The following is a 17,281-nucleotide window of genomic DNA, read 5'->3' as shown; positions in this document are numbered from 1 at the left end:
AATTAAAACTCTGCTCCTGGAGGGAGTGGTCTGTCTTCAGGGCTGGTGTGGGAGGCCTGGGCAGAGACCCAGATCCTGGTGGGTAGGATGGGAAAAGCCCTGAGTTAGGGCTAGAGAAAGGAGCCCTAGTGGCTCAATGCTTGAGCCTTTGGCTGCTAACTGAAAGGTTGGTGGTTCCAACCTATCAGGGGCTCTGCAGGAGAAAAGACCTCTGGTGTTCTGTTCCTGTAAAGATCACAATCTAGGGAGACCCACCGGGCAGTTCTATTCTGTCCTGTAGGGTTGCTATGAGTCAGAATTGACTTGATGGCTCACAACACCAGGGCCAGAGACCCTATCACCTCTCACAACCACTGTCAGACGAGCAGACAGTGTTCACTCTGTGACACCCCCACTCAGGTTCTCCTTCACATTTAGCACTGGGCAGTTGTTTTTATGCACAACTTTATGTGGGAATCAGGTGTCTATGATACATAAATTTACAGTTATTGATCCCAAAGCCCACAGAGTAGGGAAGGCAGGGTGCCTGGGCCAGGCTTCTTAGCAGGAGGTATGGTCCTTGAGGTAGAGTCCAGGGGCAGGGTGGTGACCAGCACTCTTGGGGTGAAATTTCCTCCGGGAGAAATGCCAAAGGTCCTCGGTGTCCCTCACACCTCTCTGAAAAGAAAGGAGGTAGCTGTTAGGTAAAAGTGGCAGTGAGAACATGAGGGTCCGACGTGGGTGAAGAGTGGGGCTAAGGACCCTTCCATCCCACAGCTCCTGCTCTGGCCTCCCCTCTGCCCCCTCCATGCCAGCTTCCCTTCTGCACTTACGATGTGGACAGGGGCGTGTCCAGCTGTATGACGTGGGGCCCTCGCATCCTCTGCAGTTGCATCCGTGTCAGCTTCCGAGGTCTGTTGCTCCGTGGCTCTGGGGCATCCTCGATCCTGTGGCTGGCCAGTTCCTCCTGGATCTCTCTGAGCATGTCCTCAGCCCGGAGGGGGCGTGGGGAGGGGATGTGGCTGGGTCCCAGGAAGACGGACTCCTCACCTTCATCCCCCGAGGAGTACCAGGGGCTTTCCCCAGCAGAGTCGGCATGGGTTAGGGAGCGGGAGACCTGCCCCCGAAGTCGGGCCCTGTGCAAGGTTTCCACCACCACATTCCCTCCCGCTGAGGTCCCATCTTCTTCCTCAGACCAGGTGGGAGGTTCTCCCCCGGGAAGACTGCTTCCTCTTCGGATGCCTTCCTCTGGCAGGTCAGGGGCACTTCGGCGCTGGGGCGCTTGGGAGTTAGGGGACTGGGCGCGCAAAGGAACATTTCGGAGGTCCAGGGTAGAGAAGGTGAGGCGAGGGTCCCGCCGAAAGGCTCGCTGGCGTAGACGGCTCAGTGGGGAGTGGGGCCCCGTTGGGGAGCCTGGGATCAAAGTGCCATAGCCAGAGTCTGAGGTATCATCTGGCACAGAGGGAGTGTCTTCATCTGTGTCTTCCGTCACCACTAGGTGGGGGATGATGGTTGAGAACTCAGGAACCCTACAATTAATAGCAAATGGTCAGAGTCAGGGGCCAGAGTCCTAGGGGGTCAAGTTCAAGTCTAGGAAGTCTCCCTTGACCACTCCTTCCAGAAATGGCCCCTCTGGACCCATTTCAGTATCACCTTTACACAGCACCATGTGATTATTTTTCTCATTCCCTGGCTAGACCAGGGCTTTGAACCCATGCTGAGAATTTGCATTTCTAACAGGTTCCCAGGCAATGCTGATACTGCTGGTTAGGGACCAATTCCGAGAACCATTAGTAGAGCAGTGGGTCTCAAAATTTATTATACATAAGAATCACCTGGGAATCTTATTCAAATGTAGATTGTGTTTCAGTATATCTGGGGTGGAAATGCTTTGAACCAGTTTGAAGCCCTGGGCTAGATCGTAAACTCCTTAAAGGCATGGACTGCCTCTAAGCCATTTTAGCCACAGCACCTGAGCCAGGACCTTGCATCAAGTAGGTGCCCAGAGCTCACCTGAGACTAGCACCCCTGCCCACCCCCCAACCCCAGCTATGGATTCTTTTTTCTCCATATCAACCATGCTGCTAAGCAACTATGTAATCCTGGGTCACTGAGTGACCCCCTTACCCTCTCTGGGCCTCAATGGATTTGGACTGGCCGCATCCCTGCAGCTCTAGTATTCTGCAAGTCCATACTCTCCTTCACTCTCCTCCCTGGTCTGGGAGCCTGCTCCTCTCAAGGACTTTGTGTCTCTTACGTTTCCTTCCTGGCTAGCCCCATAGGCTGCCCCATGCGACCCTTCACATGGCTGGTGCCAACCTACTCAACCCCAACCTGTAGCCTGGGTTCCCCGATCTAGTCCCAATTTCCTCAAAAGCTGGAATACCATTTCTCAGCCTCATGAGTTCCTTCTCTCCCCCTCCCTAACCTGTAGCCTCCCTACTTACCTCCCCTCTGCACTGCTCTGAGAGCCCTCTAGGGAAGGAGTGGAGGGTCTGGTGCACAGGGACTCCTGGTCCCGGTCCCGATAGAGGGCCAGGAGGTCCCTCTTCTGCTGAACATACTCTTCTGCCTTCAGTTTCTGCAGGGTGGCCTGGGGCAGGGATGCTTTTATTATTAAGAGCTATCAAGAATTGAGGGCTTGCTATATGCCAGGCAATGTGCTAAGTGTTTTATCATTTATACATTATCATTAATCTTCACAACGACCTTATGAAGCAGATATTATTTTTTTACTCCTACTTTACTACTGAGAAACAGAGACTCAAAGGTGAAATAACTTGCCCAAGATCACGCAGTTAGAAAGTGGATGGAGCCAGGATTTGAGCTCCAGTTGGCCATGGAACTGTAGAGCTGGTGCTGGGGTAGGGTGGGGTGAACAGAATGCCCCCTTTCCTACTTGCACAGTTCTTCCCACTTCGCATGTCCTCTTGGCAAGCCCTCCAACAGGTCTGCCACCTCCCTTGGGAAGCCTACCCTGATTGCTGGCAATGATGGTATAAATGCTCTGAATGGTGCTGGGCCCTCAGGTTGCTCCTTCAAGGACATCTCTCTCCCCTCAGCTGGGCCTCTGCCCTGAAGCTGGAGGAGTAGGAGGGCAGAGGGTGGGCAGGGACAGGCTTTGCCCTGGGCTAAGGGCTCTGCTGTCCTTCAGAGGGATGAAAGCAGGGTTGTCCCTAGAGGCATGAGGAGAGGGCCCATTATATTTTCTGTTTTCCTCTCTCAACATTTTCATCCAGGTGCGTTAGAATAAAACAGTGACATCTGAGAAGCAGGTTACAACGCACCTTCCTGTGCATGCGATCATCTGGGACACACCATCACCCTGCAGGAGTTTCCACCCTACACGGATATTAGCTTATTTTACAGATGAAAACTAGACTTAGAGAAATGGAGTGACTTACTCAAGGTCACATAGCTGGGGAAAAGCAGAGCTGGGATGGCCTTACTCTTTGAATCCTCATTCAGTAACTGCACTGCTTTTCAAGTTGCAGCCTTGACGGGCAAAGGGCTACTAAAGGGCAGCATTCCCTTGGGGAGGAGGAGGGAAGGCAGCAGAACAGGAGGATAGGTAGACAATGGATAGAGGTGTGGCAAAGGGACAGGGAGTGGTGGCTGCTTGTGGGCAGTGCTGATATCAGTACTTGCTGGTATGGCCATATCGTTGTTAAAATATTTAAATACTTCCATTCTGGTTGCTGCCTGATTCATCCACCTTCCTTCCTCAGAACTTACCGTCCCTCCCCCATGGTCCAGCAACTAAAGGTGACACAGCAAGTGACATAGCAGGGGTCCTCTAGGACCCTGCTGTAATTCTCCATTCTGACTGGTTGATGTCCATGCCACAGTGATCATTAAATATTTTGAATATCTCCCAGCTTGAGGTACACAGACTTTTCCAAAGCCTCCCAGAAGCACTGGGGGCAGCTGGGTCAGACCGAGAGATATGCTGGGGACATGGATGAATAGGAATAGGAAAATGACATCAGGCTTGTATTTCTAATTCTTCTCTCCCCATCTCTCCAGTCACTCGTTCCCTGTGAGTGACAAAGAAGTGCAAGGATCCTTAGCAGTCTCATAAGGTTTGGTCTGATGGTCAGAGCAGGGGTGGGGCCATCCGGGGGCCACCAGCACACCTGAGCCAGGCCCTGTGCTCACCTGCCTCCCCCAGACCTCATCTCCCACCTCAGCATGGAGTGTGGGGACAAACAACTACAAAGGAGGTTCCATCTGGGAGTGTGGAAGGGGCTGTACTTGGGGCCAGAGCTGGGGTCAGAGCTGTCGTCCTGCTGGGGAGCCAGGCCCTTTTGCCCCATATGACGCAAATTCAGTTTTGTGTCTAGGATGTCCAGGATAGGGATGGTGTGTGGAAGAAAAAAACTGGAAGGAAGGGGTGAGTATCTGTGAGGAACATCCAATGACAGCATTTCTACTGTTCCCTATTTCCCGAAATTTGTCCCTTGTCCTACCCTGAGAAGAAGCAGGAGGTGAGGAGGTGGGCTGGGGGACAGGGGCTGTCTGAAGTGCCCCTCTGCTACCCCAAAGCCTCTCCAGCAAACCTGTGAGGATTTTCTTGGCCATTCTTGCGGCGTGGGTAAGAGGAGACATGAAAAATAGGGCTGCAAAGGAAGAGGAAATTGGTACCTGAGCAAGAATGTGACCCTCCCCACAAAGCCAGGAAAAGGAAGGAAGGGCTGCCCAAGAACAGGACTATTCTTCCTTTTGTCTTCCTGGGGAACTGAGCCTTGAAAGGAAATGCCTCCTCTCCCTGCTGCCTCTGGAGCAACTCCCAGATTCACCTACTTCTAGACCAAAGTTCCCCAACACTGGACTAGAACTGACCTCCTGACAGTTCTCACTTACTTCCTGAGTGACAGATGTCAAGGCTTCTCCCTACTCAGCATCTGGCCTTGTCCAGGCAACACTGACTACTCCTTTCTTCTAATGATGACAATAACCATCAGTTGCCATTGAGTAGATTCCAACTCATGGTGACCCCATGTGTTTCAGAGTAGAACTGTGCTCCATAGGGTTTGGAATGGATAATTTTTCAGAAGCAGATTGCCAGGTCTTTCTCTGCACCACTCTGGGACTCCGATGATGACCATAACACATATTGAGAGCCCATTAAGTGCTGGGCCTTGTGCCAAGCAGTTTGCAGAAGTAATTCTCCTGTTTTCCCTGCATGGTGGTTACCATTATTACTGCAGTTTCCCAGATGGGGGACCAAGCTTGGAGACGTGAAGTAACTTGCCCAAGAACACAGATAAATAAGAGAACTGGCTCCGGACTCTCCTTCAGACCATGGCTCTCACTCTTGACTGCCTTCTTCAGTCTCTCCTCCTTTAATTTCTTGGCCTCTGTCTCTGACAGCTCTTTCTCTGTTCCTCTCACTAATTTCTTTTCCTCTTCCCACCCGCTAAGTAGGGGGAGCCAAAATTCATCTTTCTCCTCCTAGAGAAACTCCCTTTCTCTAAAGGCTTAAGCCACCACTTCTAGGCCTGCTATGAGTAAATCTACATCCACATTTCTGTAAGGGGGAGAAAAAAAATAGTCTGATCCTTGGGGATTGCTCTATCAAGGGAGACAATAGATAATCTATGTGCGTTGGAAAAGAAGGTATACTTGGCTGCTGTTGGGTGCAGTGTTCGGTATATGTCTATGAGATCAAGTTGGTTGACTGTAGCATTCAGCTCTTCCGTGTCTTTCTTGAGCTTCTTTCTGGATGTTCTGTCCTTCACCAAAAGTGGCGTGTTGAAGTCTCCTACTACTATTGTGGAGCTGTCTATCTCTCTCTTCAGAGCTGTTAGAGTTTGTTTTATGTATTTTGGAGCCCTGTTGTTGGGTGCATAAATATTTATTATAGTTATGTCCTGGTGAGTTGACCCTTTAATCATTATATAGTGACCTTCCTTATCCTTTGTGGTGGATTTTACTTTAAAGCCAATTTTGTCAGAGATTAATATTGCCACTCCTGCTCTTTTTTGAGTGTTGTTTGCTTGATATACTTTTTTCCATCCTTTGAGTTTTAGCTTGTTTGTGTCTTTAAGTCTAAGGTGCGTCTCTTGTAGGCAGCATATAGATGGATCATGCTTTTTTATCCAATCTGACAATAGATAATCTACTGCCCTCTTCAGTTTGCAAAGACCGAGGGTAATAGAGGGAAGGGTTACTTAAGAATTTAGCGTGAGACAAGTAAAGAAAACTGATTTCAAAGTTTCAGGGTTCTTTGTTTTGCTAAGAGTGGAGGCCCAGAAGCTTCAGTGGGCTGCTGGGTTTGGTATAAAAAATGACCTCCCTACCCCCACTAGCCTGGAATGGAGAGGTGAGACTCTAAAAAAAAAACCAAACTCGTTGCTGTCAAGTCGATTCTGACACAGAGTGACCCTATAGGACAGAGTAGAACTGCCCCATAGAGTTTCCAAGGAGCACCTGGTGGATTTAAACTGCTGACCTTTTGGTTAGCAGATATAACAGTTAACCACTATGCCACCAGGGTTTCCAAGGTGAAACTACTGGGGAGTAAATTAATTTGCATAATAAAATACTAGAAATTTTTAGGGGCCCCATGGGGATTCTAAGGAGTCCCTGGGTGATGCAAACTATTAAGGTGGCTACTAACTGAAAGCTTGGCCATTCAAACCCACCCAGATGAACCTCAGAAGAAAGATTTGGCAATCTGCTTCCGAAATGTCACAGCCTTGGAAACCTATGGAGCACAGTTCTACTCTGACACACATGGGGTTGCCATGAGTTAGAACTGACTGAACAGCAATGAGTTTTGTTTTTGTTTTGGGGGCTTCTAAAGGGAGAAGGTGAAGGGTGGTGGTATTATGGTACTAGGAACTGAGGCAAGCGGAGAAAGTTCTGGGGGCAGGGATGGTAAAGAAAAGAGGCTGCCTGCCAGTAATGGCCACCCCCACTTGCTGTCCTGGGGATACAGGGGGCTCTAGGAACACTGATGCTAGTTTGTGGTTTTGTTCTCTAGTTTCCCTCTACCCCTACCCTTCAGTAACATCTGATTAGCCTCTAGAATGGCGACAGTTGCCAGTCAGTCCAGCCTTGTTTCCACAAGGGAGAGCTGTGTTTAGGCTCAGGGAGAAGTAGTGTGGAGAGAAGGTGGCTGACAAGCAAAGAAAAAGGAGTGTGAGCTGAGCCTAGAGCAGGGGTTAGGCCAGATGGGAGACCACCTTCACCACATAAACTGTGCTTACCACCTCCACTCTAGTCCCTTGCCTTTGCCCCAGAAGATCTCAGAAACTTCAGGCTGGATGGATCAGCCTGGGCTTCCTGGGGACTGCCGCCATCTTTTTTAGATATCCAAGGAAGTGGTAGCCCCACAGGGCTGGAGGACACACACTCTTGAGGTTCCATCTTTCATTCTAATTTCTCACCTGAGCTCTAAGTCCATGTTTCCACGTTTACGAAAGCCCCTGAGATAGCTCTACTTGCTATCTCCTACTACTGCAATTTCAAAGTGCTTAAGGACCCCTGGTGGTGCAGTGGTTAAAATGCTCGGCTGCTAACTGAAAGGTCAGCGATTTGAACCAACCAGCCACTCTGTGGGAGAAAGATGCGGCAGGCAGCTTCTGTAAAGATTTACAGCTTTGAAAACCCTACAGGGCAGTTCTACTCTGTCCTATAGAGTCGCTATGAGTTGGAACCAACTTGATGGCAACGGGTTTGGTGTTTTTTGGTTTCTGTTTAAAACTAAATATTACAGCCTTCCTCCCAGGAAGCAACACCTAAACAAATAGGTTTCCCTTTCTAATTATTTCATTTCTCTCCGGGAAACCGTTACCAATCCAGTCTTTCAAGCAGAAACCTCAGGAGGTGAATCAGCCTCTTTGTCCTTGAGTAACTTGATTTACGGAGGATTTACCTAGTGCTGGCACCGTGCTGCCTGCTTAACCTGAATGATTTCTTTGAATCTTCCTTAGGAGACAAGTATGGTTTTTATTTATCTCCATTTTGCAGCTGAAGAAATTGAAGCTCTAGAAGACCATGTAACTTATCCAAGGTCACACAGCTAGTAAGTGGTAGAACTGATGTCTGAACTTAGATTTTTCTGAGTTCAGTCTAGGCTTTCAACCACAGTCTCTCTAAGATTCACCTGTCTCTTCTTTAGATTTTGGTTTTTGGCAATGTCTCCCTAAAGCCAGGGTACTAAACTTTCAATGCTTTACACCCAACTAGTACGGTAAATCTCCTGCCACCAGTCTCTCCTTCCTCCAGCCCATCTAGCCACACTGCTTCCTTGATTAAAAAAAAAAAAATCAAAACAAAACACATTGATTTCACTACGTCATTCCCTTGCTCAGGAATTAATGGTGGTCTTCTCTTGTCAATCCAGCTCAACCCACTCTTGCCCAGTCCACACTCTTCTATAGTTCTCGAGGCCTGTAGAACCTGGCCTCTCAACCCTGTCTCACACAAACACTTTGCTCCAGACCCCAGACAGACCCAGTCACTGTCCTCAAAGTAATCTGACCCCATTGCTCCCCTGATTCTTCTGCTCCATCTTACTCATCCTTAAAAGTCCAACTCAAATCTTCTCCATTCTCTGGCCATCTTGCCCAATATGGAGGTCTCCTCTTCTGAACTCCTCTAGCTTCTATCACATAAATCTGGTCACATCGCTCCCTTGCTTAACACTTTTATTGGCTCCATGTCATCTATAGGACAAAGTTCAAGTTCCTTAGCATGGCTTCCAGGGATGGGCAAGATCTGGATGAGCCTACCTCCCCAGCCTCTCTCCTCCTGCACCTACCTTCATGTCCTAGCAGTACCGAACCACTGCGTCGGCGATTCTCTCAACACACACAACTGCTTCATATTTCAGGCCTTTTTACATTCTGCTTCGTCATTTTGAATACCCTTCCTCCCTACCCTTCTCCCCCAACGTACTCCTAGACATCCCTCCAAACAGTGCTCAGACATCAGCTCCTCTCTGAAGACTTAACTTACCTCCCTCTGCACTGTCCCCCCATGCTGAATGCATTACTCCCTTCTCTGGGCTAGTTCCATTCTGTGTACATGTTTCTATTACTTGTATACTGATTTGTCTAGTTAGACGGCAGCATATATTCCTTGAGGGCAGGAATGCTGCTTTATTCCTTTCTAATTCCGTAGCACCCAAAGCAGTGCCTGCACATAGCAAGTCCCATAAATGTCTGTTGAATGGAAGATGAAGTTTAGGAGGTCAATGTTTCAAGGTGGAGGAACTTTTAGGAGATGTTTGGTATGTCTTGGGTTCTCCCAATGACTAGCATAGTAGCTGCCAATGGCTGTCTTCCAGCTTCTTATAGACAGTCAAGATTGTGTCTCCCTTGAGGGAAAGCCTGAGAGGCTGACAGTCCAGTTGGACTCTGCATCTACCCGAGCCTCTCCCTCCTCCTCCTACCCCCTTGTGGTCCATTTCTGAGCACTGGGGCCTCTGCACACCCCTCCCCACACCCCATGCTCACATACCTGGGCCGTCTGGGTCTTCTCCAGCCACCGGGCACGGTCTGTGGAACTGGGACAGTGCACAACGAGGGCACTAGAGACACACTGGAATTCAGTGAGGTTGATCACCAGGAAGCTGCCTGGTTGGAGGAGAGGGTCTGCTTCAAGGCCTGGGCCTTACTGGATCCCCATCCTGTCTCCTCCTTCCTCCCTTGCTGAGAGGAAGGGAGAAGGAAAATGCCCCTAAAAAAGGCCCCCATTGAGAAGACATACTGGGGTCTCGGAGTGGCCGGCACAGAAGATTCTCCAGCATGAGTGGGGGGCGGATGACCTTGGCTTTGTCTGCCTTGCGTTGGGGCTTGGTCACCAGGAGCACGTCAGAGAAAAGGAATAGGTACACGTCCAGCTGAGAGGGCAGGGCAATAGAGACAGGGGTCAGCTGGAGCAGGGGGAGGGGCCGGCCAGGGATGGAGCTCCTACACAGGTGTACATGCACGGGTGCACACATACACACCGGACAAGAGATGAACCATGGGATGCTAGAGCTTGACCCAACCTCTTGCTTCACAGGCTGGGAAAGTGGCTGGCTCAGGGTCATACAAATAAACAGAGCTTAGCTGGAACCATATCCGCTTCTCAACACACACACGCACACACGCACTTGCGCACGCACACAAACACACACACACACCCTTGTTCCATTTCCAGCTTTTCTGCCTCCTGGGTTCCATTATCCCTCCCTCCTTTCTCTTCATTTCATCTCCTCACCACATCTTCCTCACCTTGGCTTCTCGTCCCTCCTTCACTCTCACGGGTCCCTCCAGCAGCAGCTGCCTAGTGTGCTTAGGGGCAACCCCTAACATGGGGGAAGTCAGGTCCAGGGTGGAGAAGGGACGCAGGTTCTGAAGGACACAGAGGGGAGAGGATCAGCGGATGGACAGGGCTTGTCCCCAAATCCCAGCTGAGGGTGGCCTCTATTCTACCACCAGCACCTTCTCTGTCCACTCTTCCCCTTCTTGGAGGGAGAGCAAGCGTCCAACTTCCTTCTTAGTCTTTTGAACTCCACCCCTTGGACCCTCACCACCCAGAGGAAAAGGGGCATGCCCCCTCTATGGCACCCAAGTACACCCTTTACCTCCAGGCCTCTACTCCATCCATTTTCCTGGGCCTTGCTTTTTCTGAGCCCTCTGCCCTCTCTCACCTTCTCTACCTCCTCACTGGACGGCTCCAGCACCTCGTAGGGCCCAATACGTTGGGCCAAAGCCACCAAGCTTTCGTGCTCCTCACCCTGTCGGACCTGCCCGTTGATGTGTTGCAAGAACGACTCCACAGATGCAATCTAGGAGGTGAGGGGGGACACGGGAGGAGGCACAGCTCAGCTCTGCACCCTGTATACACACTATCCAACTAACTAAAACCACAGCACCTTAAACAGGCTGAGCCTGTCAGGGCCTACTGCCACACACAGATGAGAAAAGAGAATACCCTCATGAGATCCTGATCAGTTTCCACCTACCAGGCCCCAACTCCCAAGGGTCCTGGCCCAGCCAGGGTACCTACCATGGCGTTCAGGGCCTCTTGGGCTCGGGCCTCAGGGCTCCTCTTAAGCACAGCCTGGAGCAGCAGCGGGTACTTGGTGATGCGCTGGTGGGGCTTGATGAGCAAGTCACCCAGCATCTGCCTCCCCGAGCGCTTGTGCTTCTCACACCACTATCAGGGGAGGCGGCCAGGGGTCAGGAGGCTGCATGCTCCCTCCTGCCCCACCTAGTGATAAACTCAGCCTAGTGATAAACTGCAGACTGGGATGACCTGGTTGTCTGTGATCCACCCCACCCCCCTTCCCTAGGCATCCCCTCTCCCACCTGTATGAAGGCCTGGAAGAAAGGGTTGTTGTCTTGCTGTTCCCGGGCATAAGCCATGGTCTGTTTCACTTGCAGGCAGTACTGGACATAGGGCTGGAACCACTGGCTAAACTGGAGAGACAGAAATAGGGGGCAGGGGACAGGAAGAGGAAGAAGGTCATGAAATAGAGACTCTGACTTCAGAGCATGGGAGCATGGTGGGGAGATGGCCTCACACAGACCCTCCGTCCAGCTCCTGCCAATCCCTACCTCCCACAATTGTGTTCACAGCCAGGCCCCTGTCTCTGGATTCCAAGGAGGTCCTGAGAGGTAGACCCACTGCTGCTTTTTGAGCTCCTTCCATCCATAGCCCTGGCCATGGCCTGCTTCTCTGGCCTTACTGCCCACTCTCCCCCCATCAATAATTCAGCCAGAACGTTTTCAGGCCACTGCAGATCCTATTTCACCCCTGGAGTGGGTGGCAACCTGAGGGTTGTCCAGAAGACCTGGTCCTATGGAAGGGGGTGCCTAAGGCTTCCAGGAGACTGTTCTCTCACCTCTCCACCCCATCCCAACTCAGCAGGGACCATCGTTTCCTCACTGGGTAAACTTGTGGAGGAAAGTTTGATCCTAGGCCCTCTTGTTTCTCTTATGACTCTTCTCCATGCTCCTAGTGCCCCTGCCCTCAGTCATCCTAAAGAGCATCTCCACTGGGCCCCATTCTTGCTCCCAGCTGTTTGTCAATGAGAGTCTGTACAAGACTAAGATTTTATAGTTGGTAAGAGCTTAAGTGTGACCCTCCCCTTAAATAGCTACATTTTCATTTCGTAATGGTCTCCAGAAGACCAAAGAACATTTAAGACAGAGGTCATGCGGCAGAATGAAGGGCAGGGGGTGAGGTGGTATTTTAGGCTAGGGGCTGTGCCCTGTAGCACCCTCAGATCATGGAGGAAATTGAGTCACATAGCAAGCCCTAGCAGCAGGATCCCTCTGGGGTCACCTGGTCCTGCCCCATCCAGATGTAGCCCTTCCTCATGTCTCACCATCAGGAAGCCGTTTTGCAGGCTGACAGGGTTCAGAGGCTGGCCTGAGGCTCGAGTCTCCTCCAGGATGGGTCCCAGCACCTCCTCCCAAAAGCTCCGGTGGGCTCGAATCAGGCTGGGGACATTTCCAAACAGGGTCTCAACAGACACCTGGAGGAGGGAATAGAGCTTAGAAACATGCCTTCAGTAGGCTGATCATCAGGCAGCACTGGCTATGGACACGGGGGACCCCTAAGCTCAGATCTGGGCGGGGGGGAGGTGGAAGGGGTGGGGTGGAAGGAGGCATGAGTCTGAGAGTGGGCCTGAAGAATCTAAGGGCTCCAGCTTGCTCTTCCACCTCTGTTACTTCAGTGGGCTGAGTACTGGGGGACCTGGGGCCTGCTTGGGGTCTTGAGCAAGAAGAGGTGTAGAGTGTGCAGGAGGTGTCCCAGAAAATGGGCGGTGAGAACTCAGACTGGGCAGCCTGGAGGGCTCCCTGTGAACCCATCCCCGACTCCCTGGGCTCAGAGCTTAGGATGGGCAGGCCCCCACTCACTTCTGTCAGCAGTCCCACTCGCTGCAAGTTCAGCAATCCGGCAGCTAGGAGCTAGACACAGGGAGAGAAGCGAGGGTCTCAGAGTGTGACTTCACTCCTCTCAGGCCTCCAGCTGACCTCTTCAATGTCCTCCATCCCCACCTTCAGTACTGCCAACCTCTCTCCCCACACCCCAGGCAGGTCTGAAATCAGGGGGCTTGTTTGGTATTCTGCCCCTCCCTTCTGGCCTGGGAGAAGGGGGGATAATGCAAGAGAGATGGGTAAATAGCTGAGGATGGGGCCAGGGCTGGGCTTGAGGGAGGCTCACATCAGTCATGATCTTGAGCTTTGTCACATAGATCACCTCAGTGGTCAGTAGCTCCCATAGTGCTTCCTGTTGGTGGCAAAGCTCCCGGCTCATCTCCTGGAGTGGGGATAGTGATGGTACACTTGGAATGATGACAAAAACAACAGCCAAAAAAAAACCAAACCTGTTGCCGTCGAGTTGATTCCGACTCACAGTGACCCGACAGGACAAAGTAGAACTGCCCCACAGGGTTCCTAAGAGCAGCTGGTAGATTTGAACTGCCAACCTTTCTGTTAGCAGCCGAACTCATAACCACCGTGCCACCAGCGCTCCAAAACAACAGCTGCTACCTTTTATTAAGTGCTACTGGAACCTACTTAATAAGTTCTGGGTACCATGGTTGTTAACAGTGCTGTCGAGTCGATTCCAACTCATAGTAATCCCATGTGTGTTGGAGTAGAACTGCTCTATAGGATTTCCTTGGCTATAATCTTAACAGAAGATAACTCGGCCTTTTCTTCCATGGTACCACTAGGTGGGTTTGAACCACCAACCTTTAGGTTAGCAATTGAACACAAAGAATTTGTGCCACCTAGGGACCTTCGAGTACTCTGGTAGACATTTTAAATACTGTACATGATCTTTTAATCCTCAAACCAATCCTCCAGTATGTAGGTGGTATTATTCCATTTTACAGGAGGTGACTGAGGCTCAGAGAGGTTCACTATCTTGACCAAGGTCTCACTAGTAAGAGGTAGAACCAGGATTTGAACCTAGATATGACTGTCTCCACATGCTTTTCCACATGGCCCCACTTCCTGAGGCCTTTCGCTCCTCCCAGTGCAGAGCTGAGATGTGTGTCTATAACAAGGTGGGGACAGACACTGTTACAGACCCACCTTGTGCCTAGGCACCAGCTCCCTCCAGGACTTCTCGATGGCCAGACTGCTGTCACTGCCTTCTCCTATCTCCCAGTGCCGCCGGTCCTCAGGGGGCAGGCGAGGCATCCCAAACATGCTGAACGCCTGCAGCCGCATCTCCAGCTCGTGGGCCTTAGTGACCTCCTAGGGGAGTCGAGAAAGGGATTAGTTCTGACCACAGCCCTGGTGCCCAGCCTACCTGGCTTGGGGAGAGCTTCGTGTGTGCATGTATGTGTGTGTGTGTTTGTGTGTGTTCGTATCTGGGAAACAATGGGAGGTGGTAAGCAGCACTGAGAATGAGTAGGGGCATGGTGGCCTTGAAGACAGGGATCATTTCCACCTGGAACGGCAGAGGAAAGGGCACTGTTGGAACATAGACAGAGAGACACCTTGGCCTGCAGAAAGAAGGCCTTTTCTGCAGGGGCCTGATTTGGGTTCTCTGGCCAGAAAAATTTCTTCCAGGAGTTTCCTAAGATGGAACCCTGGGAGCGGGGTGCAGAATCAGACCCTTCAGAGGGACCTTCTGGTGGAGACCACAGCAGTACTTAGGGAACCAGTGGTCTCAGTCAACATTTTCATGTGGACATTTTTTCTGTGGCAACATGGCTTAAACTTTTTTTTTCTGGTTACCAAGTAATGTGGACAAAAATATTCCTGACCTTCACTCCATCCTCAATTTGGCTAGGGAGAAGGGGTGAGGCTCACAGTTGGCGTGAAGGATGAAGTGAGGCTTAGGGTAGAGTAAGTATATTTGGTTCTCAAGATAGTTGGCAGTTTTAAAAAGCTAGAAGTTTAATATTAACAGTTTATCCTTTAAACTACATCAAAATGTCCTCAGTCCAAGTCACTGGTTCAATGGCATGGATCAAGTAGGGTAGAGACAGACCCCTGAGGGGGTCTCTAGGCAGAGCTGTATCTGACTTCTTGGAGGGGCTCCAGGCAGAGACAGCCTCCTTACCCTGTGCTCTCAGCCCCTGGGGTTCACTAGGCCTGATCTGGGTGAACATGGGGGTGGGAGAAGTGGGACTTCTTACCTTGAGTTTGGGCGAGTAAGGTGGCCCAGCCCCCAAATGGCCCCCATGCCGCTTCTTAGGCCCTGGTTCTCGCAGCCGTATGGGAGACAGGCCCCGGGCCTGGCCAGAGCTCTTGGTGAAAGGGACATAGTTCTGGAGGCGGCGGCGACTGGGATCCTGGGAAAGGAGCAGGGCATGTGGTGAGGGGTCCCTCCTTTCCCTCAGAAGTCCCAGATAGTGGGAGGCCAGGCTTGGCTCCAGACATGGTTTTCCTCTGAAGTTGGGTTGGCTCACCTCTCCCCTCAAACCAGTTTGCTGTAGCTGCTCCTGCCCTGAGTCATGGCCACTGCTGCCAGCGAGGCTAAGCTGAGCTGGGCAGGGACATGTCGACCTGGCTTCCCAAGTGGCTCCCCCAAAGCTGGAGCACACGCAGATACATGCCAACAGTGCCTGCCCTGTACACGTGTGCTCTCTGCACCATGGGCATGCACGGACAGCACAAGGGGCACACTGCATGTAGGTCCCACTCTACTTCCTCTGTCAGTGGCCAGCCTCCCTCACACGTGGGGATGAGGGCACACACATGTGCGGCCTCTTCCCCTGGGGTGTCAGTTGGCCTCTCATCCAGTTGGGAGCAGCTGCTCTTCTGTGTGAGGGGGAGGCCATGGCTGAGTCCCCTCCCAGGCAGGCCTGGTCACATTCCTCAATCTGTCTGTGGCCTGAATTACCCCACATACTTCCTAGTCTCCCTTCCCGCCCTCAGCCTGGGGAATCTCCCCTGCTGTCCTCCGTCTCTGAGGGCCAAGTCCTCCTGCAGTGAGGCAGGGGATACCCCAGCCGGAAGAACTGTTCTCAAGGTGGAGGGAAAGCCTGGAGGCTGAGGGAAAGACTGGAGCTTCCGCTTTCACACCCTTTTCCTTGGTCAGGATTGGAGGTGAGCCAGGAGGTGGGGCCAGGGGTGGAGCCAGGGCAGGCCCCCCACACCCACCACTTATAATGTAGGGTCACCCTGAACCTTTGCTCTTCCTCCAGCTCTGACTCAGAGCAAGTAGATCTGAGGGAGTCCACAGGCTCCTCCCAAGTAGAGGCAGGAACCTGGGAGGTGCCAACCCTGGGTTTTGGTGACCTTACGCCCCAGCTCTGTGCCTGAGACCTGTCTAACAGCACCTCCTCTGTGGGCCTGGCTTCTCCTGGATCTCTGCCTTACCTGCCCAGGCTGTCTGGCACTGGGGTTCTGAGCCCTGGGAGCCTGGCCCAGGCACTGCCCTTCTCTCCCTCGCAACCCAGAAAATAAGAGTAGGGGTAAGGGACAGGAATAGAGCAGCCCATGAACTTGTACAGGGACACAGACCTGAGAGCCTGGGTGCCCTCCCTCCTGCCCCACCCAGGTCACCTTTGGGGCACAGCGTAGGGAGCAGACTGGACTCACCAGCACGGCACCTCCTCGGGGACAGAGACTGCCAGCAGTGCTCTGGGCAGAGGCCTGATGCCGGCCCCCATAAGTCTCGATGCGGGAGGCCACAAGGCCTCGGAGGGGGCCTTCACCTGGAGGACCAAAGGTCGGCATCCTTTCTCTCATGGGTCACTTCCAAAGGGCCATAGCTCCAATGTTCAGGAGAAAGGGGTCCCCTGAGGCTGCAAGAGAGAAAAGAAAGGAATTGAAGGGTTAGGTCAGTGGGTGACACTAAGCCTAGATCAGTGGGTGGCACCAGCCTGTAGACTAAGGACTGGAAGGAGGGAAGCAGGATGGGAAGGAGAAGGCCAAGGGCTTGGTCACTGTGTGTGTGGGGGAGCATGGCTGTCTCATCTATGACTTGGTGAGGGTGGGGGATGCCCAGGCACATGCTGGGTAGAAAGCCCCTTGGAGATATATCTCCTCCCTCACAAGTGCACACATCTGGGGTACAAGCTACTATACTGGCCTCAAAGGATGCTGTAGTCCTGAGAGTAGCTGGGAGCAAGGGTCACAGATAGGTTCCTGGCTTTCAGGATGCTCCCAGGTGGGAGGATTCCCCTTGTACCCGCCCCTCATATGCAGCCTGAAGAAAAGTCGGGGGTGGGGGTGGGGGTGGGGGAGGACTGGTGACTGACTGCCCAACCCAACTTCTGTTTTTGTACAGCCCCGAAGCTAGAATGGTTTTTACATTTTTAAGTGGCTGAAAAAAACCAAAAGAAGCATATTTCATAACATGTGAAAATTATACAAAATTCAACTTT

At 51.8% G+C, this 17,281-nt stretch overlaps 1 protein-coding gene across 1 annotated transcript; it reads right to left on the bottom strand.

Moving 5' to 3' along the window:
- Positions 1-421: 421 nt before the first annotated feature.
- PLEKHG6 (pleckstrin homology and RhoGEF domain containing G6) lies at positions 422-16,699 on the bottom strand. The gene is made up of 15 exons (XM_012558730.1): positions 16,494-16,699; positions 15,086-15,241; positions 14,031-14,195; positions 13,153-13,248; positions 12,846-12,896; positions 12,311-12,460; positions 11,289-11,399; positions 10,987-11,136; positions 10,628-10,765; positions 10,209-10,328; positions 9,700-9,832; positions 9,451-9,566; positions 2,427-2,572; positions 813-1,508; positions 422-657 (listed from the first exon to the last, which is right to left on the bottom strand). Exons 1-15 carry the CDS (start codon positions 16,641-16,643, stop codon positions 648-650), a joined length of 2,388 nt encoding a protein of 795 aa, XP_012414184.1. The 5' UTR covers positions 16,644-16,699; the 3' UTR covers positions 422-647.
- Between the last annotated feature and the right edge of the window lie 582 nt (positions 16,700-17,281).

Source organism: Trichechus manatus, unplaced genomic scaffold (assembly GCF_000243295.1).
Source record: "Trichechus manatus latirostris isolate Lorelei unplaced genomic scaffold, TriManLat1.0 scaffold00182, whole genome shotgun sequence".
In the NCBI taxonomy this organism is placed as follows: domain Eukaryota; kingdom Metazoa; phylum Chordata; class Mammalia; order Sirenia; family Trichechidae; genus Trichechus; species Trichechus manatus.
This window is presented reverse-complemented; position numbering and strand designations above follow the sequence as displayed.